The 21,608-nt window shown below is 39.9% G+C and overlaps 1 protein-coding gene across 8 annotated transcripts in view; it reads right to left on the minus strand.

Annotated features, from left to right (window-relative positions):
* Positions 1 to 211: 211 nt before the first annotated feature.
* The window catches only part of GRM5 (glutamate metabotropic receptor 5), a 220,741-nt gene continuing 199,344 nt past the window's right edge, over positions 212 to 21,608 (minus strand). For 5 of the 8 annotated variants that reach the window (XM_083170163.1, XM_083170162.1, XM_083170165.1 and 2 more), the window contains exons 8-10: positions 18,836 to 19,775; positions 10,253 to 10,306; positions 212 to 4,097 (exon numbers count right to left, since the gene is read on the minus strand). In XM_083170163.1, coding sequence (XP_083026289.1) covers positions 3,278 to 4,097; positions 10,253 to 10,306; positions 18,836 to 19,775 — 1,814 coding nt within the window. In that variant the 3' untranslated portion in view covers positions 212 to 3,277. Of the gene's footprint in view, positions 4,098 to 10,252; positions 10,307 to 15,892; positions 15,930 to 18,835; positions 19,776 to 21,608 lie in introns of all 8 variants that reach the window. The other 3 variants (XM_083170169.1, XM_083170170.1, XM_083170168.1) reach the window with 3 other exon arrangements.

A 21,608-nucleotide genomic window follows, 5' to 3' on the forward strand; every position in this document is an offset into this window, starting at 1 on the left:
CAAGGGTTTTATAAAACAAAAATGTAATTATTAATAATATTTGTATGTTATTGGCATTTTTTTTTTTAAACTCTATTTTTTTATCACTCTTTATTAGCCTACAAATAATATTAATTTGTGTCCAGGGTTCAAAATAATGGAAAAATATAAACAGGAACTGAAAAAAATCATGAATTTATGATATTTGTAACTTTTTGAACATTTTTTTGCCTTTTCCTTTGTAATTATATAGTTCCAAAGATGTTAAAGTTAATGAGACATCACACTTTTAGATTTAAACACTCTTGTATAGGATTGACGGTGGAGAAAGGCTGCATATTCATTGAAGCTATTTCCAATTTCTCTCAAAAAAAATTCTAAACATTAATTCCTGTATTAAATTTATATTAAGATCATCAACATGACCATGTAAATTAAATGATTGAACATACAGTAAAAGAACTCAATCAAAGTATCAAATATATAAATGTTTTCTCTCTTCCAGTGAATATGGTGGATTGCAGAAATTGTACTATTTTTTAAAATAAAATATTTTTTTTTAAGTGTTTCTAATGGATTTTGCTTTTCTTCTAGTCTTAGCGTATGGGGGAGTATAAGTCTTCCATGCCTCATAATCAAACCCAACCTTTTTTTTTTATGAATTTTAACATAAAAGAAAATATCTGCTAAAAATAATCTGACAGAACCAGAATATAAAACTATTTCCATTATGTTAAAATCTTTGTTTTTAAACAAATTATAATACAAGGGATGATGCTTTGGAGCTACACAAGATTCATAGATCTATAAGCATTTGTGGTTCTCATAACTAATGCCCTTTAAATTGATTTTAAAATGGTTAAACTCCATATTCCATCTATTGCCAAATAAAAGTGCACGCCTAATATAATGAATTTATCTCAAATGCTATTTGCTTTAAACAAAATGTCCTACTGCATGATTATAATTGCAAACTTGACAAATCCAATATGTTCATGTTGCCAATTTTTAAGTTTTAATACTGATTTTATTATAAAAGTTTGTTTTTCTAATAATAATTATTGCTATTTTCCTGGAAGTTTGTCATCCTACTTAAAACTGTACTAATGGCTGCAAAAATTCTTTCCTACCTGAATAAACTATTTCTCAAGCTGACACTTCAATAAATAAATAATGAATAATCAATGTTTTCTAATATCTTAAAAATATAAAACAAATACTTTTTTTCCCGTTGAATTTCTCATTTACTTTTTGCAATTTCAGAGGTTAAAACCTACTGCTAAAATATTTTTTATGAAAATGATAACTCTTTTATACAAATAATGACATTGACAGACAATACAGTACAATTGGAGAGTTTACAGTTATATACAATACATCTGCTGCATTTATAGATTATACTCTTGGAATGTATGAGAAAATATAAATTCACAGTAATCATATTTATTAAACGTACCATCCATCTCTATACACATACAGTGAAGGTAGACATTCTGTGGGCAAAACAAATATTTTATCAGACTTTACAATATAAATTTAGTAGGAGCTGATGACATCACTGAAGAAAGTTTTCATTCTAATTTATATTGGTTCTGCCAACAAAATGGTCTTCACTTTGTGTGTAGATAACACATCCACAGTGTAATTCAGGGAATTAATGTGCTTATAGCTTTAATTATTCACGTAATCCTTTACAGATTTTATATATATATATATATATATATATATATATATATATATATATATATATTAAAATATATATATATATATATATATATATATATGTTCAAGGATAACATTTTTATAACACTTTTTCTGGCTTGTAAGGCTACATTCTCGTAAGGCTGGTTCCATTGTCAATAGGCATCACTTGCATTTAAATCTTTAAAACACTATCCTTTTAATTTGTATATTTGGCACCTGAGGATAGCGGTCATAAATTAATATCTTTGTCAGGAATTATATATGTTTATTTTTCATATAGTGTAATTCATTCATTGATTCACTTTGACATTCTAGCATAATTCCACTGTTTCTTTATACAAAGAAAATAAAAAACTTTCAATGAATGATCGCCAATCATACTATTTGTATTTTTTTCAGATATTAAGGACAAAAAAAGTGATTTACTTAAAATGTAGTCCTTATTCTGTATTGCTTTGAAAACCCAATTCAGTCACAGTTCATGGTTAAAATAATATACAAACAGCCAAGCCACATAAAATCATGGCTTTCTGGTAACGCTAAATTTACTTATTCAAGGCTTTGACACCGTTTATTAAATTCTATACTACTACAGTATCAGTACTTTATATTTATTTAAGTAGCACTGAGTTTGTTTTTGTTTTATTTTTTAGTTTTTTTTTTAACATGCAAAAAGCAATGAAACACAAATAATTTTTGTCATAAAAAATCATTTAGAAAAAAAAAAGCATTCGACACATAGGGATGCAGTAACACTGTAATTAAACAATTCTGCTATAAATATTATATTCACCAAAACAACTTGCCCTTAATAAGGGTAATTACAAAACAGTACTCCAAAAAAATATTTTTTGCTACTTTAGTTGTCGGCAACACGGTGAAATAGACGATATATTTCATTGCTAGTAAATTTCAGTCCCATGGTTTAATGGATTAAAAGTTACCGAATGACAAAGAAATACAAAAACAAAAAAAATTCATAGACAACGTTGCATGTTGTGCCCTATGTAATACAGTCACTTACTGCAGAGAGTCAGCTATGCATGTTGTGTATCAGATTTTGATACTTTTTTGTAGTTGTTGTGATATTTTGTGTTATAGTTTCTTCATAGAAAAATGCCTGCCATTTTGGTCCCAGATTTTTGAGTTCTTAGAAAATGTACATTCATGTTTGGTCTTCTAATCTTGATAAAAGATCAAGGTTCACTTCTGGGAAGAGAATCAAAAGCAAAACAAGACAATATATTTTACAGCTGATTACAATCCACTCTGTTCACAATATTTCTCAAAGTAGCCCCCTTTATATTAACTCAGAGCACATAGAATAGACTCCTAAACTTATATTCGACTCCTTAACAGGCCTCAAGTTTAAGCAGTGTTTTTAAAAGGACCATATTTTAAGGCCACTATAAACGACTGCACTGTCTGGGAAAGTGGACCTTTACGTCTGATGCTGCCATCAACAAGTATTTGCCACGCATCACCTGCCAACCTGGGGGTGGTTTACATCTGCGCTACCAACATCTGTGACACCCTCCCCCAAATCATGTTTACATACTGTCAACAGTTGATATCCACCTAGATTATGTTACATTCACAATGATGAGGAGCTTTGAGAGTAGTCTCTCAAGATCAGGTTGTCATATTTAGGAGATGATGGGGTACATAGAGCTGATTCAGATACTGGGGAGCTAGGGGAGGTGCTGTCTGAGTCAGTGGAGTCTCTAAAAGGAGAAGGAGGCGTTAAAGCCACTAACTCCTCCACATCTTGCTTTACTACTGGTGCTTCTGAAGTGCTATTTTTGACGCTGTCAGAAGACGACTTTCTGGCAGAAAGTGACCCACCGTTAAATTCAATAGCAGGGGCTGGCTGGATCTCTGCAAAGGTGGTCATAGCTGTTGGAAGTTGGATCTCCCTTGGAATCAGGTAGGAAGAACATAGAGGGGTGGGCACCATGGTTCCTTGTGTGTTGGCTGACAGCATCATGGAATTTAGCTCACTGATGTTGGCGGTGAATCTGGTCACAACATTACTGATCTGGTCCATCAAAGAACCTTGAGAAGAGCCACTTCGTTGGGCGGTGTCTGAATGAAAGGAAGGGATGTCATCATCTGTCCGGGTTACTGTTGCAGCTCTCTGGCTTACAGTGCTGATTGGAGAAGGAGTCTGTGGTCGGTACTGTACTGGATAATGTTCCTCTGCCTCAGAAACATCATACAGCATTTTGGCACTGGAGTCTGGGAAGGAAGTGCTGATGTATCTGTTCTCTGAACTGCTTTTAGAGAAGGGCTTTATAACGGCTGTTTGATTTGTACTATCCTTTTTCTTGACATGGACAGAAAGGCGTTGCCAAAGATGGTGGCCCCTACTGGTCTTCTCGTTTTGTGCCCATGTTACCGATTTTCCATTGGAGCTAGAATAAATTTGAGATGTTTAGTATGAGAATGTAAATTCCTTCCAAAATGTATTATTTTGCTTTTAACTTAATCTTAAAGTTTGTCTAATTTTTTGTAGATTTTGGAAAAAACCCTATAATACCTTTATTATTTGTAAAAAAAACATTGTTATAAAAATTTGTTTAGTTATTTTGCCCTCTGACATTGTTTCAATTTGTCTTCATTGTAGTCATCCAAAAATAATTTAGTACTGTATTAAATGTAATGTTATGAATTTTTATGGAGTTAGTGGTAGTCACAACATTTTCCCAGGTGCAGAATTTGCTACTGGGCATAACTTGCAGCACATTTTTGCATAGAGGGCAAATACTGCATAGTTTTCCAAGTTGCACCCAAAATGCTTGCCACCTGTAAGTTTAAACTGCATTTCAGACATTTTAATAAATTGTGGTCATTCCCCAACCACTCTTGTGTTTACTAGGTTGCTACTCCAACTATGTTTAATAGTATTCTACACAATAATCGATTGACTGATTGCTTGTTAATGTTTAAGGGATGACCACTGGCGTATCTTTAATGGTTACAGGGTGCACCGCTACAAACATACTTACCTCTCTGGGACCCTGGATTACCTAGAGCTGCAGAGCACCATAAACAACTGGAAAATGGAGTGGCTACAATTTTCAAGGAACTTTGCACAGCCACAGTAGTCATTGGTAACTCAGTATGGGCACAAAACCAGATTCCAGTGTGCTACCAGTGAGGAGGGAGCCTGCAGAAGGGTCTTCGTCTCTCTTAAACCGCCTATGTCTGTGTTGTATTTGGAACTCACATTCTGCCATGAAATGTATAAAATGATTAGCATACTGTATGTATATATAACTATGTGAAATTATAAATATACATGTAATTATTCAGAAGTTCTTATATATACTGTGTCTATCTAGTGATAATTACACTTAATGGAGGCAGCCGCCGAATCAATATTTGGGAGAACGTAGTGACTTTTGTTAATTCACGATTAATAATACTTTTCTCATAAAAAATGTTTAGTTTTTTTACTGCCATGCATATTTAAATTAATTGGATCATTACACACTGTATAGCAATTAAAATTAAGTGAGCGTCAGTTAGATTTTATAAAAAGTGTGTGGGCTGCTTCCCATGTGTACTCCCCCCCCTCCGCTGCTACTGGTCACTGCCTTCCTTGGTACTGCGCATGTGGTGGCCCCCCAGCCTCTATGGACTGCTTTGGCAGCAGTCCACAGTCTAAGGTCTGGTGCATGTGCAGTATCGTCCTCGGTACTGCGCATGCTCAGTATTGTCTTCAGTACTGCACATGCGCAGAACTTGTTTTTATGGGCTGCCCCCGCAGCAGTCTTACAGAACAGTGACAGATTTTATCTGGGGAGGCTGTAGCCCTGCAGCCCATAGGTAAAAACCACCGCTACTTTGCAGTCAAAATTTGAACCAAACTGAGCATTACATGGAATAAAAGAGTCAAATGACACAAATTGGGCAACATAGGTTGTAATGCACATCTGGTCGGAAACTGACCGAATAATGTGCAGCCTTGGAATAATTGCAGCAAGCTCCTGCCAAAACTTGAGTTCTAAAATTAACATGCAATCAATCAATTGATCATTATTTAGGTGGTAAATGGCCAAAATTGGCAGCTTCAATCTTAAATGAAATGGGCTTTCAGGGCTATGAGCAAAGCACTTTGAGTCCCTTTGGGAAAAAAATGACGTCCAATAAGATATAATATATATATATATAATTTTGTATATTTATTAATTTTTTTATTTCCTAAGTTTTATCTTTCCAATGGCTCCCTCTGCAAGATGGGACAAACCTATAATAGGGGAACAAACCACCTGGAATGGGGTAATTATATGCATGGGGGGCGCAGTATGAGGGTTGGACTGGCCCACCGGTGTACAGGAAAAAAACCCTGGTAGGCCCAACCACCTCCGCTAAGTCAGTAACTTGGTGGAGCAGGATAATGGTAAACTGCGTGCTTGTTTTGTTTCTATGGAAACTACACCAAGATTATCACTTCTGCCGATCAGAGTAGATATGGAATCTATATGGAATATTTTCTTTTGTAGTTTTTTTTTTTAAATAAATATGTGACTGCTGTACTAACCCTAATTAGAAATCTCTCACTACATATAAAACTCAATAGACTAGCAACAACTTTACACATATAAATGTTGAAAGTATGACAAGGAATGCGATACAGGGATCTACAGTATAAAATGGCTGCTATTCTATTCTATTCTATTCTAAAGGGTAAACCACATATTAGGAGAGAAGGTAACACCGATAGACACAAGATCAAGTCATACTGCATTGCGTTATTTACTTACCATAAGAAACCCATACTTGAAAGGAATAGACAGGAAACAAATTTACATAGAATTACAGATAGACATTTATAGATACCAATATAGATGTATTCCATATGTAGTGCAGGAACATACTAAAGCACTATAATGGTTTTTGTAGACAGACGTATCAGCGTGAGTAATCAACATGGTTATTGGGTGTCATATTTGCCATTAATTATATAGGGGCTAATCAGCTTCTCTGCTGAGAATACATCCAAGTAAAAGTAGACCAAGGTGCGTTCTTTGGCTCCAAATTTGGGTGTTTCTATGAAACTAAATTGATTTAGCACCTGTGTGTAATGCAAGGGGCACCATTAAATGCCACTTTGCGCCCTTTATGTCACTTCAATAATATCGCTCTGCAAGTGGAATTTTTTTTTTGATATTTAGCTCCGAACCTCAGACCCTACACAATTGTTCCATGTAGCTCCACAAAACCATGAAGTTTGGGAAAAATCAAGACACAACACTGCAATTTTAGGTGCTGGTCTTTGAACGTTTAGTTTATGAATTTATTAAGAACTCATTAATACTGCTTTCAGATCTCAAATGCCGGGTCATACCTGGGATTAGGATACAGGAGCGACCTGGCATTTTCGGTTAATGCGGATCTCAGCAACCCAGCTTTTTTGCCGGGTCGCTTATGTAATTTGTGGGGTGGAGCGGCGGCATGTCAGACAAGGGAGGAGGAAGCACTTAAGTGATGCTGCTGCCTCCTCTATAGAAGTGAACGGGACCCGTGTTGCTCGACCCAGGTTACCCGTTCACACTCCCCAGCAAGCCGAGTCTGACCCGGGTAGAACCCTTCTGTTTAGCCGGGTTGGATTGCTGGACCCGGTCATTTTCTAAATGCTCTTTTACACCGCACAGTGACCCGGTTCGACCCAGCAACAACCCGGGTCGCACCTGGATTATTTGTGCAGTGTAAAAGGGGTATAAAAGCAGTGGTGGAATAACTGCAATTGTACTTAATATAATGGAGTTTTGGTGGAGTCAGCAATGTTGGATCATCGGCTTATGGTCTCTGCTGTTCTGTCCAAGTTTAGGAGGATGGAAAGAGTAGTTGCATCGAACCTGCAAACTTTCTTTACTGCACATGTTCAAAGGAGCAAAGAGTTGGCTCTAAGCTCAGGCAATGAGATATATGGAATGATTCTGAGTAGGGAGACGAGCAAAAACGTAAGTAACTTTGCACCTAGACAAACCATTTTGCACTGAAAGAGGGGCAAATAAATTAATTGTTTTTGCATGCAGTGTAAATATTGTCTTCTTCTGCATGTATCCCATTTATACTTTTTGTTTATGGGGGAAGGCATAAACTTTCTGGATGCACAGTAAGTATTTGCAGTGAACATGACATTTTTCTAAGTATTTGCCATAGGAGTCTATGCAAAGTTGCATGTGCTCAATCCACTTTGTAAGCAGCTGTACCAGTCCGAAGCAGCTATGTCTTCTACATTCTGGAGAAGGTGCGCACTGTAGATCCAGGGTTCATTGCCACTGATGATCTCCCAGACAGAGTTTGAGCAACCGCCATCAACTCTGACCAGCATATTGCTGCACCAAATCTCAAGATTCTTGCTCTCACAATGAATCTCACGCATCTTGCGCCTGATTTTTGTGAACACAAGGAAGTCACAGGGGGAAGGAGGGGGAGCTCTAAACTGTTCAGTGGATGACCAAGCTCTTGGATGAATTTATGGGCCAAAAAATCCACAACTCTCCTGGACTTGTGGGCAGGTGCATTGATGTGATAGAAAATGGAACCACAGATGCGATTTTTTTGGGTGGCACCTTTGTCTTTCAGCACTTTTAGTTGTCATTTGTTGGCATATCAGTTCCCAATGACAGTGTACTGCTTCAGGAGTGGTATGGAAGCTACATGACCAGTTGCATTTCCATCAGAACTTCTGTGGCAGCACACATCCAATTGGGGTTCACTCTTGATTGGTCTAAGGGTCGAAACTGTAGATCCAGGGTTTATTGCTACTGATGTTCTCTCAGACAGATTATGAGTGGCCGCCATCAAGTCTGGCCAACAAGCTGCAGCACCAGATCTCAAGCTTCCTTCTGCTCTTGAGTCAGTTGATCTCAGTGAGAAGAAATCTCTCAGACCAAGGTTTTCATGGAGTATCATGCAGATGGATCCTAATGAAATGCATATGTCCTTCTCTAACTGGGCCATGTCACCCTGGCACCCACCTCAACTACAGCTTGCACAACACCAACATTGTCCTCTGTGATGTTGGCCGCATTGCTCCTCATCTTCCAGGGCGGTCACCTGCACCAAATTTCTACAAACCCCTCAAACACAGTGGCTCAGGGTGGTGCTTTCACTCTAAAAGTAGCTTGCAGTCAACCGAAACCCTTCTGCTGTTGCAGACCACTCTTGTAGTCAAAGAAGATCATGGCTCTCCAGAGATCTCTGTTGAGCTCCATAACGAGTTTGTGAAGGAAGTGAATATGTTGACTTCTTCATTGAGCAGTGCTGCGAATATATAGTTGTGTGCCTTGACAAGAACTTCAGTTTGAGATTCAGTTCACAACCAAGGAGTCAGATTGTGTCTACTCTACGTATGGACTGCACATCCAGAAACTTATTGCACACTCCTCGTACACTGCAGTTTAGAGTTGGGTTTGGACTTGACCCTCTCAAATCTAACTCTCTCAGCATAACTGCCTCACTGGCAGTGCCACATGGCAATACCAAGGTGCAATGTTACTTGCTTTGTTCCCAAATCAGAATCAGATCCAAGTTGATGCTTTTTGCCTTAACTTTGTGAAACAAACAGCAATACTTAATTTTCTCATAAATATAATCTTCTGTCTGTACATACAGTGTTGGTGCACTCTGCACAAATTATATACCTCCCCACTTCTCCAATCTGAACAAAATTATACCCGCTCGGACTTATCCTCTATAACCTTTCTGTACCCTTGCTTATGCTGGCCATACGCTGTCAGATAAAAGTGATCATCAGACAGATAGAGTGATCATCTGGCAATTTAATTGTTCTGTCGGGTAATTGGTTTCTATGATGGTGCAGTAGTGAAAGATTTCACCCGAAAGACAGAGCGATAATTTAGTGCTCCGTCCAGGAAGGCACTGTTCAATTATAGCCTTAAGCAGCCAATTATAGGCCGATAAGGGAGATAATTACACAGTCCAAGGCAACACTATAGGGGTGTGGCCCATTCCCAGGTGTCAACCACCGATTGGTGGCTCTTGCTACAGTGCAGTAACCGGTAGCGCAAATACACAAGATTCCGCGGCAGTCTGCATCTTCGGGACACCCGTAGTGAAACGGGGGTTGGGACATGAAACCATGCCCCCTCAAAAGAGGCAACACCTCTTTTCATGGCTCATGCACATATTTTGCAAGACCACACTGGGTGTCACTGGGATAAGTGGATACCCTGGCACAGTTTATGGCTGACTTTATTCTGCTTTTGGAATCTGTATACTGGTGAATTATTGACAGTGATCCTTCTTGTGGTGTCTCCTGTGCATTTTATTACAGAGAATCTAATACTTTGGATAGTTTTAATTTACTGACAATTTCTGAATGCTCCGGTTAAACCTCATAAACGCCCCTACTCTTAACGCAACCACTGACCGAATAGCTCTGTCCTGCTTCTTTTAAACACATAAACCAATTGTCACGTCTGCGACAACAAACAATATACAGACGTACATCACACAGAGCAGCTAGGCTGGATGGTCTTGTCCCCATCTAGCATTGCACGACAGAGATTAGAGTTTAAAAATGGATTCTTACATTCCAATTGGCTGCTGACAATAGGTGTGAGTAGGCCCAGGAGCAAATGAAATGCTAGAAGAAAGTAAGTTTGATGGGTTAATAAATAACGTAAAAGGTAATGTTTATAAACTGTTTGAAATGTCCTCTTCGCACACACACACACACACACACACACACACCCCACACAAACAATTGAATGAAAAAAAATGGCCGCTTTGGTCAAATTGCACATTTCACCAAATCTGAACAGAAGTCAACATAATGCCTGCAAAACACAAACGTAAAGATGTATTAAATAGGCTTGGTCATCAACCATCGAGAAGTAGCACCCATCAATAGTCTGACGAAGATGGCAGCTAGTTTGACCATTCACGGGAGGTTACCATTGGTGCAGAGGTCTATGATGCTTAATGATGGGCGTAGACAAACTTAAACCATTGACGGTTCAACCACTGATGATTAACACCCATCAATAATCTGATGATGATGACAGCTAGTTTTACCATTTAATGATGACCATTGATGGTTCAACCATTAGTTTCTAAAAATGGCAGAGGTGGCAATAACATTCCATGTATGAACAGAAACTGATATAGTCTTCTCCACTGATATAATCCTGGGAGCTGCTCCATGCAGTTATCAATTCCCAAGCCTCTGCGGTTCATCTTCTAGCAATGGCCAAAAAAACCTAGGCTGTGTGATGCTATCGAGCAAGGGAGGGCAGAGGGATATTTCTACACAAAGCTCAGTTACTATTAATCTGCAGTGAATGTGGCGTGGGCAAAAGTTTGGAAAACCTTTCCTATTGATTCTTTGTCAACCTAAAGTTGATGGGTTCATTAGACCTGACAATAAACCAGTGGCACGTTTTAGAGGTGAATGAATACTCTTGAGCTTTTTAACCTCTCAGTATGTTTTTGGGTAAAAAAAGGGGCAGACTAGATGGGCCAAATGGTTCTTATCTGCCTTCAAATTCTATGTTTCTATGTTGTGATCTTCTAAACAACCATGGGTTCCTCTAAGCCACGGGTTCTCTAACTTGGTCCTCGGGACCCCACACAGTTCAAGTTTTCCAGGTCATCCAGCAGGTGCACAGGTGCATTCATTACTCATTGACATATTTTAAAAGATCCACAGGTGGAGCTAATTATTTCACTTGTGATTCTGTGAGGAGACCTGCAAAACATGCACTGTGTGGGGTCCTGAGGACCAAGTCTGAGAACCTGTGCTCCAAGCTACTGACTGAGGACTTAAAGATAACTGTTATGCTCTGTAAAGCGCTGCGGAATCTGTGTGCGCTATATAAGAAACTGTTAATAATAATAAATAAATTAATTAAGACGTAAAGGTATAAAGGAATATCTAAATGCCATTTAAAATATAGCTATGGACAGTTAAAGGTAAATGTCAAAGTCCAGCCAATGTCTGGAAGATCCCAATAAATCTCTGATATAGCGGTTTATAAACAGAAGTAACATCTAGTATTATCCATTATACTGTGTATGTATATATATATATATATATATATATATATATATATATATATATATATATATAGAATGAGATCATATTACAGTATATAGCACTAATAGTGAGTACATGAAACACAGACCAATGAATACTCCTGGAGGGAAGAAAAAAATTGAACAGTGGGGTCCCTTGACGGGGGCTGCAGGCTTAAATGCATTGATCAATTCATGAACCAAATCTCCACTATTTATTATCAGTTAATTTAGTGTGTGCAGAGCCCATCCAATGTCTGTCTAAACAATGTGGTCACAAGCCATAGGGCACCCCAAAACTAGGAAAGGTGAGTGCCGATGTTAAGTGTATATATTGTTTATTAGATTAATTTTTTTAATTAGTCTTATTGTGGTCACATTCTCTCATGCACCCTGTTTTTAACTAAGATTCCATAGCTTATGTTAGCCATTTCCCTAGATGATTAGTGACAGGTGTGTTGGTAGCTGCTCACCTATAAAAGCAAAGTCTGCTGTGAGCTTCAGACCTGACAGCATGCCTGGTATCAAACATTGATGTGATAGCTATGTGTATTGCAGCCATTTTCAGCGATAGTGGTAGGACCTGCAGAACAGTGGGGTCCCTTGACGGGGGCTGCAGGCTTAAATGCATTGATCAATTCATGAACCAAATCTCCACTATTTATTATCAGTTAATTTAGTGTGTGCAGAGCCCATCCAATGTCTGTCTAAACAATGTGGTCACAAGCCATAGGGCACCCCAAAACTAGGAAAGGTGAGTGCCGATGTTAAGTGTATATATTGTTTATTAGATTAATTTTTTTAATTAGTCTTATTGTGGTCACATTCTCTCATGCACCCTGTTTTTAACTAAGATTCCATAGCTTATGTTAGCCATTTCCCTAGATGATTAGTGACAGGTGTGTTGGTAGCTGCTCACCTATAAAAGCAAAGTCTGCTGTGAGCTTCAGACCTGATAGCATGCCTGGAATCAAACATTGATGTGATAGCTATGTGTATTGCAGCCATTTTCAGCGATAGTGGTAGGACCTGCAGAACAGTGGGGTCCCTTGACGGGGGCTGCAGGCTTAAATGCATTGATCAATTCATGAACCAAATCTCCACTATTTATTATCAGTTAATTTAGTGTGTGCAGAGCCCATCCAATGTCTGTCTAAACAATGTGGTCACAAGCCATAGGGCACCCCAAAACTAGGAAAGGTGAGTGCCGATGTTAAGTGTATATATTGTTTATTAGATTAATTTTTTTAATTAGTCTTATTGTGGTCACATTCTCTCATGCACCCTGTTTTTAACTAAGATTCCATAGCTTATGTTAGCCATTTCCCTAGATGATTAGTGACAGGTGTGTTGGTAGCTGCTCACCTATAAAAGCAAAGTCTGCTGTGAGCTTCAGACCTGATAGCATGCCTGGTATCAAACATTGATGTGATAGCTATGTGTATTGCAGCCATTTTCAGCGATAGTGGTAGGACCTGCAGAACAGTGGGGTCCCTTGACGGGGGCTGCAGGCTTAAATGCATTGATCAATTCATGAACCAAATCTCCACTATTTATTATCAGTTAATTTAGTGTGTGCAGAGCCCATCCAATGTCTATATATATATATATATATATATATATATATATATATATATATATATATATATATATATATATAGAATGAGATCATATTACAGTATATAGCACTAATAGTGAGTACATGAAACACAGACCAATGAATACTCCTGGAGGGAAGAAAAAAATTGTAGGCAAGTACTGTATGGTCACATATCCACAGTACAATGCATCTTACACAAGTATGCAGTCCTGAAGGTACTGGCAGAAGGGAACCTGGGGCCCCTTTTCACACCGCACCTCAGACCTGGAATATAATACTGATTTAACGACCAGGGTCGTGGTGCAGTGTAAAAGCACGACACCTTATAACCCCAGTCGAGCAATCCGGCAATTTGACCTGGGTTATAAGAGTGGCTCAACTCGGGTCGCGTTTGAATAATAGACAACCCGGGTTTAATGTGAATGCGCTGGACCAGGGCAGGATCGCGATCCCGAATCCGATCAGTGTTTGATATCTGAAAGGGGTTTTGTTTACAAATGCCAATTCCTGTCTAGCAAAATGGCGGACTGGGCTCCCAGACCTTTGCTCTTGCCACATTCACATCTTTTCAATCTGTTAAATTTGGGCAAATATTTGTGCATGGAAATGTGAAAGAATGTCATGGTTACCACTGTACCCTGCAGGGGTGAGATACTGTACTGTACAATCAAAAATATGGCCTTTTTATCTACAGAGGCCAATTCAATTGTACCACACCCCCCTTGTTGGCTGTCTATAGTAGTGGGCAGTTATCGGTGCTATTCATTTGTTACTACGTTCAGACCCCCATTAGCATTTAACATGACGTACAACTCCAGGATTCTGGGCTATACCCATCTAAAATTCTAATTTGGGGGCGGCTTAAAGTCCAGGTTCGTGAGCCCAAACTATGGACTTTTCCCACTTTCTTTCACATGAAATAAAAAAATGTGTTTGCCGTTGCTATTGGGCGCCTGATTGAAATAACAATTGAATAGCTCCCATAAACATCTCTTGGTTTCAGAGGGCGCATGTCACAATTGAATCTGCCCCATAGTGCTCAAACCACCTACTGTGAACTATAGGGATATTAAACGACATCAATGCGTTAAATTATAAAGCTTGTGCCGGTGTGATTTATGCGTTATACAGTAATGACAGTAGGAGGCACAGTAGACCTTAATATACACTAGTTTTCTTTCATGAACACTGGAACAATGACCTTGTGATGCTTATTTGCAGAAGTTAATACGTATTAATGTCACTTGTGTATGATATAAGTTTTATTCACATGTGAATGCTGTATTTAAGTAGGAAGTGCCTCATTACTGAAAAGTAATTTAACATCTCAGAAAAATCTACAACCGATATTAAAAAATTATACTTAGAGCTAAGAAAAACTAGGTGAATATGATGTTTTTTGCCAGGATGGATTCCTGTGTCTTAATCGCATACTGTAGCGGATGGGGAACTGACATTTTGAATAAGCAGCTTTGGGATGAGTGACTAAGAGCCGCCGTCCTGGTTGCTGGTGCAAGGATTGGAATTCTAAACAGGCTGCTGGAATGATTTTCATAATTAGGTGCATTCTGTCCCCACGGAGGGTTCTGCATTCCGCTGTGGAACATTCTCACAATAAAGGCGTAGGGTCTATTGTTAGGGGTGCATTTACTAAAGCTTCTAAAGGTGAAAAGAGGTGATCTTGTCCATAGCATCCAACCAACAAGATTCTGTCTATCATTTCTCAATTGCATCCTAGAAAATAGAATATTTAGTCGATGTACTGTATCAACCAATCAGAATTGACTTATTTATTCAGCACCGTATAGAAGATGATTGAATTTGATTGGTTACCCACAGCAACATCCCACTTCAACAGAACCACAGTGTTGGGAAATAAACCCCCTTGTCTCTGAAAAAGCAGAACAAAAAAAATTATACTTTAGTTTCCATTTAACTAACATTTTCACTATCTCCAACCCCCATTCTGAATTGAATTTGTTCCTAAACAAGATTTAGGTGTTTTGGGTTGGTAATGGGGAGTGGTCTGCTAAACGCAGACACGTCATGGCCAATCAGACGTTGTTTTCTGGGCATGCATAAATTAGCAGTTGCAATCTCACCTACAACCGGAGAGCCATCTAAGCCCCAGCCTGAGCATCTCCAGACGCACTCAGGTTTATTTACTAAGATGAGAGTTCTATTGAAGATAGGATGTTGCTACGGGCAACCAAATTCAAATTCTATCTATTATCTTCTAGAAGGTTCTAAATAAATAAGAAAATAGATTCTGACCATCTTTAATAGAACTCCTATCTTAGTAAATGCATCAGCCACGTCTGAATCAGGCCCTGTGCGCTCTAAAATATCTGCGATCTCCGTATGTACAGAGATTTGGATCATTGCACATATGTAGCCGCACTGATGCTATTCACGTATGTATTACTCTTCCAGGGGATGACATGGGACAGTTTGTTCATAGCTATGGATATATTACATGAAGTCTGGGGAAATCTGTCCGACCATGGTGGAACATAACATGGAGAGGACGGTTTGTTTCTTTGGTACAAGACTTACATCTGGAACGGAAGGTCGGATGATGGAGATGCAAAGACTGGAAAAACAAAAAACATACTATGTATGAACATGAGAACATATCTGTAATATGGAGATGGGGGGAGACATTGGAAAAACCAAAACATTAAAATATGGAAATATATGAGAAGACAAACGTAGGAATGAGAACTGAGATGATGCCTGGTATAACTACTTCTGGGCCGGACTATTTTGCTATCAGATATTTGTATTTAAACTTGTTTGTGCTTAGCGGTCGATATCACTCTTCCACGGTTTTGTTGCCTCTGCTATACAGTATTTGTCTGAATCTATTTGCCACCAAATTGCAACATTTTGGGGCAATGGAATAGGGTGTGAGAATCAGGAAGTGACAGATTATGGAAGAGGTTTTTTAAAGTGGCAATCATTTACATGGATTCACTTCCTGAATCTCACACCCTATTATATCGCCCCCCCCCCCCCCCACCTTGCTTCCATGACCTAACTCTGTGTACCTCTGTTGTTGCCTACAGTTCACAATTCAGCCAACTCTTATTCCCTCACCCAAGACCACTATTTCTATCTTGGTGATCTGGAGTCCAGTACTTTGAATTCTTCTTTAGTCTCTCTCTCCCATTATCATCCTCTCCTACCTCTTCTGCCCTAATCAGGCTGTTGCTTTTATGATCATGCCGTGCCAATGCCCATGATTTTACAACCCAAGAAGACACCATCAACCTATGATGATCTCATTGGAAACCATGACACTCTATTGCACCCACTTTTTCCAGAGAGCTACTGCAGGAAGTCACACTCTCCAGCTAAATTCCTCCATATCACATTTATTCTCTCCTATAGCGCTGCTGTTTCACTTGCCAATGAGCGCTAATATCAACAACTCCTTCTCCTCCCAATCTTCCTTTCCCCCCGAAGACTCTCTCCTTTCCCCACTCTTCTTCTGAGTTCTCTCGACTTCGACCATTCGACTTCATTCAGACTTCTTTTGCTCTCCCCTCTCATGCCACAAGGACTGCAAACCTTGTCCATATTCTAACCTGTCTGCTGTGTTGAAATTCACGACTACCTCTTCTCCTCTCCTCCCACTACCTGTACCCTTGACCACATCTCCTGCCAGTTCCTTTATTCTGTTTCTCCTGACGCCTACTCTCTTGGTCTACCTATTCCTCTTTTCTGTCACCAATCAATCCTTAACTCTACTCAGCACCAATGTGTTCTCTATCCTTCAACAATCATATCTAAACTTCTCTTTCACCTGCAATGAACTTAATCACTGTGTCCTGTCCACTTTGATCAACAGCCTTTCTCCTCCCTTGACTACATCCTCCCAGTCTTGCCTTCACAACTTGTCCTATGTCACTTCCAAACTCTGGATGCCTCAACCAAACACACAACTAACCAGACTTGCCTCTGGCCTCTCAGCCATTAAGTGTGACCTAATAACCAATCTATTTCTTGAAGCCTATCACACCATAGTAATGTCCAGCCCCTGTACAGCTCAACCTCCTTGTGTTCATCCATAATCCCTCTCTATGGTCAACTCTGACAAACAGGTCAATTTTTTCTCGGTATTACCCAAAGTAATTATTCAATTTGAGCTCTGCAATTATATAATTATGCAAAATTACTTTATATTGCCTGTATCACTTCGTACACACCGGGCCGTATGTAATGCGAGCCCGTGGGCGTGCAGGATGCCGACCAACCCAGAGTTTTTTTTCTAAAGGGGCAGTAATTTACAAGATAAAACCATGCATTGTAAATGATTGCCCCTTTAAAAAACCCTCTGATTCAACATGGCCGCCAAACCACTTTATGTCCACTGATCTTTCTTGCATGTTTTATATCTAAGTACAACGGTATAGAGGCTGACTCCTCTGTATAAACATGATATAATAATATTCTCTCTAGTATCATGTGTACAATTAAAAATAAATGTTTTGGGTAAAGAAATGCACAGATTTAATTTATCCATGGGTCTAAAGTATTATGAGGGGGATGTATCCAACCTTAAGGTGGTCATACACAACTGCGATGTATCGATATCCGTTCACATTCGATGTATTGCATGCGACTCTGTTCCCTGCCCCCGGCGGGGGGGCCGAGTCAGAGGTCAGATGGGCAGCTTGTCCAACCCCTGGCTCAGGTCCGATGCACATGGGGCCGTGCTTCGGACCCAAGGGGAATATCAAACACTGATTTGGCCCGATTTCTCAGCCTGTTCCGTTGGGATCGGGTGAAATCGGCCCAAATCGGACTAGTGTATGGGCTCCTTTAGAGTGAGATAAAGTGGAGAGGTTGCCCAATCAGCTTCTAGCTACAGACTATAAAATGACAGTTAGAAGCTGGTTGGTTGCTCCGAGCAACTTCTGCACTCGAAGGTTTGAAACATCACCCGCCTATATGAGATCCAATTGATTAATCAATCAATTTTTTAGACGGACCTAAAATAATGTGTGCTTACAATAAGAGTGAATTAGCCATCACATGTAGTACAAATTTTGCCATGGGGTATAAGACTCATATACAACATGGAACTGATGTGACTTCAGATATACCTGTTTTACCTAGATGTATTTGAAACCAGGCGATGTAAAACACACATATATATATCTATACACGTATACATGTTGGACACAAATAACGTTACCGAATATAAGAAATTATGTTAATTGGAACCAAATTTAAAAGCTATATTTTAGACATTTCAGGGTAAATTTGCTAAAGCTCCCAAAAATGAAAAGAGGTGATGTTGTTCACAGCATCCAATTAGATTATGTCTATCATTTGCATCCCAGAAAATAATAGACAGAATCTGATTGGTTGCTACGGGGAACCTGTAGAAAAGATTATAGATCAGTGTGTTTTTCTGGAAAGTTTTTTAAAAATGAAGCTCGGAACAGTACAGTAAATACAAAAACAGAAATGACACTGTATTATTTTTACCTTAAAGTTTCTCCAGAAGACCCTCTCCTCTTCCATAGGTTGACCAAGCTGCTGGAGCGGCTGGCGGCCGAAGAAGACTTCCCATCACCCACGTGCATCCGGACCACGGTGGAAGTGGTGAAGGCGCTGCGGACGTTTCTCTCTGGCTTTGCGAGAATTATATACACCTTTGGCACGAACATGCAGCAGAGCGCAACCGTGGCGCTCAAGCTCACGGAGAAGCACATGGTGATAATTTTGTAGTTGCTCCCGAAATATATGGGCACAAAGGCTAACCAGATGATGCAGGTGGTGTACATGGTGAAGGCTATATACTTCGCTTCATTGAAGTTGGCCGGCACATTTCGAGTCTTGAATGCATAGAAGGTACAACTAAGGATCAACAAGCCATTGTATCCCAGCGGAGTCACTACGCCTAGATTGTTGGTGTTGCATATCAGGTAGACCTCTCGAATACTCGGGAAATCGAACATGACATCGGGAGGCTCCATGATAAACAGGGCAATGATGATTCCTAGCTGGATAACAATGAGGATGAACGCGATTACTAGTTGGGCACAGGCGCTCATAAACCTTGGCTTCTTGGTGCAGATCTTCTTCTTGCTCCCTGCCAGGATCCGCGCGATGCGATTGGTTTTGGTGACCAGGGCTGAATAGCTCATGGCAGGAGAAAGGCCGATACCGATCCTTTGAAGGTAGCAGTATATCCTCTGCGGCTTTGCAATCAGACAGAAAGTGCACAGGTAACCTAAACAGATACCGGCCAGGATGATGTAGCATAGCTCCCGGCTGGACGACTTCACCACCGGAGTGTCCCGGTACAGGATAAATATGGCTGTGACAAACATGGTCGCCAACAGGCCCAGACACGAGAAGACTATGGCTGCAATCGGTTCGGGGTCGCTCCACCTGAGATATTCCACAGGGATCTTGATACATCCTAGAACAATACAAAGATTTCTCAGCAAATTAAAATAAAACTGATAATTTATAAATAACTAAAGGGAGTTAGTGGTACCCACTGATGGCTTTGTGTTGGCTCATATGCCAACTTCAAACTTTGCCTACCAGTACTGCTTTCCATTCTGGGCATTTCAGCCATGCTGTTAAATCACTAGGCACAGTTGTTTATGTGTAAGGCACTGATGTTAAACAAACTCATAGAGCAGAGTAATACAGTATCATATCCCAATGCAGGAGTAAAAAAATACATATTTACTAAACCTTTGACAGAGATAAAGGTCCTTATTCTGGTTGACTTGCAAGGCTGCGAAGTGTAGGTAATGGAACAGTCATATATGGCCCCAAAATGACCTTAGCAACCCCATATTAGCCTCTAGCTCATCCCAAATTTCACCCACATATAACTACCCCCCTCAAAGCTACCCACTCATCCATCAATGGGAGCTCCAGTGCTTCACAATGATAATCTCATTACTAATTAGCCCTGAATGCGCAATCAGTTTAAAATAAGTTTACTGTAGGTTTTTTCCATGTTACTGATCAAATTAGAATAAGGTATGTATGGCCATCCATGGCTAGCGACCACCGATGGTCCGACATCGATGGAAAATAGTTTTACCAACATTGGCCCTCATTCTGGTTCGGCTGCTACCAATGTTTTCTGCCTGCACATGGTCAGCGACCATCGAATGATTTGCAAAACATCCATTCACAGCGCTGCAGGGAAAATCGGTGATTAGCGAGGGCAGCCGTTCGAACTAACGCTGCTTTGCGTGCCAACCGTAAAGAGGGCCATTGTCTTTTCACCAATGGCAACCAGCACCTGCAGACTGCACAGATGAAATGAGTTGCAATCAATGATTCAGCCATTAATGTTTTTACCTGTATGGTTCTAAATGATCCCTATTGATGGTTTTCCATAGAAGCAGAGGCACAACTCTGGGAGGCAATGGAGTCACCTGCCGCCGGGCTCCTGCTCCCAAGCGGGCACCTCTCCTCCACTGCAAGTTTAAAAAAGTTAATTGCAACCTGTTGATATCGCTTCTGTGGCTGACTACCCCTCCTAACATCATTTTTCAAGTGTCACACCCTGTATTAGAACACGTGACCTGTCTAACTGGGGACAGACACCTTAGTGATTGAGGTATTTGGGGGCACCAATATTTATCTTGCCTCTGGGCAACTGGGATGAACTTACGCAACTGCATAGAAGGCCATCCCTATTAAGAATCACGGGCACACTGAGGAAGGAGCCAGACCACGCACTGGTGGCGATGTATAGTGGAGGTCAGGTGATGCGGAAGTCTTCTTAATGGCTTAGTGACGCTCTTAGAAGGTGGTTAAGAGAGTGAAACCGAATACAGGGGATTGATGGGCGTCATGTTAGAACCCTAGCATCATATAAAAGCAGAAGACGTGTGTCCCTCTTTCCCAGTCGTTAACAGCTTGCAGGAGTGCGTGCCGGCCATAGGGCAGAGCATACACACTGGGTGATATAATGAATGCTATCGCTACGAAGTGCCAAAACACTGTGTACGGGGATTTAGTCATGTCCACACCCGCTGTAGACTTTTTATACCTCAGTTTAAAAAAGGTATCACAGGCTGCTTGAGCGTCTTTGCTGAAATACGGTATCACGTTGCCTGGCAGCCAGGAAGCGGGCACAATGCTCACCATAATCTGTGCCGCCAGATTGCCCACAGGGTATTTATTGAACACCGAAATGCTTTGGCTTCAGAAAATACACTATATGGCACCGGAGCATTTATACTTTAGATTTATCAGTACTGGAAAAAAACAAATTTCTGGG

The sequence above is a fragment of the Crinia signifera genome, chromosome 2 (genome assembly GCF_055691185.1).
Source record: "Crinia signifera chromosome 2, ASM5569118v1, whole genome shotgun sequence".
Lineage (NCBI taxonomy): Eukaryota > Metazoa > Chordata > Amphibia > Anura > Myobatrachidae > Crinia > Crinia signifera.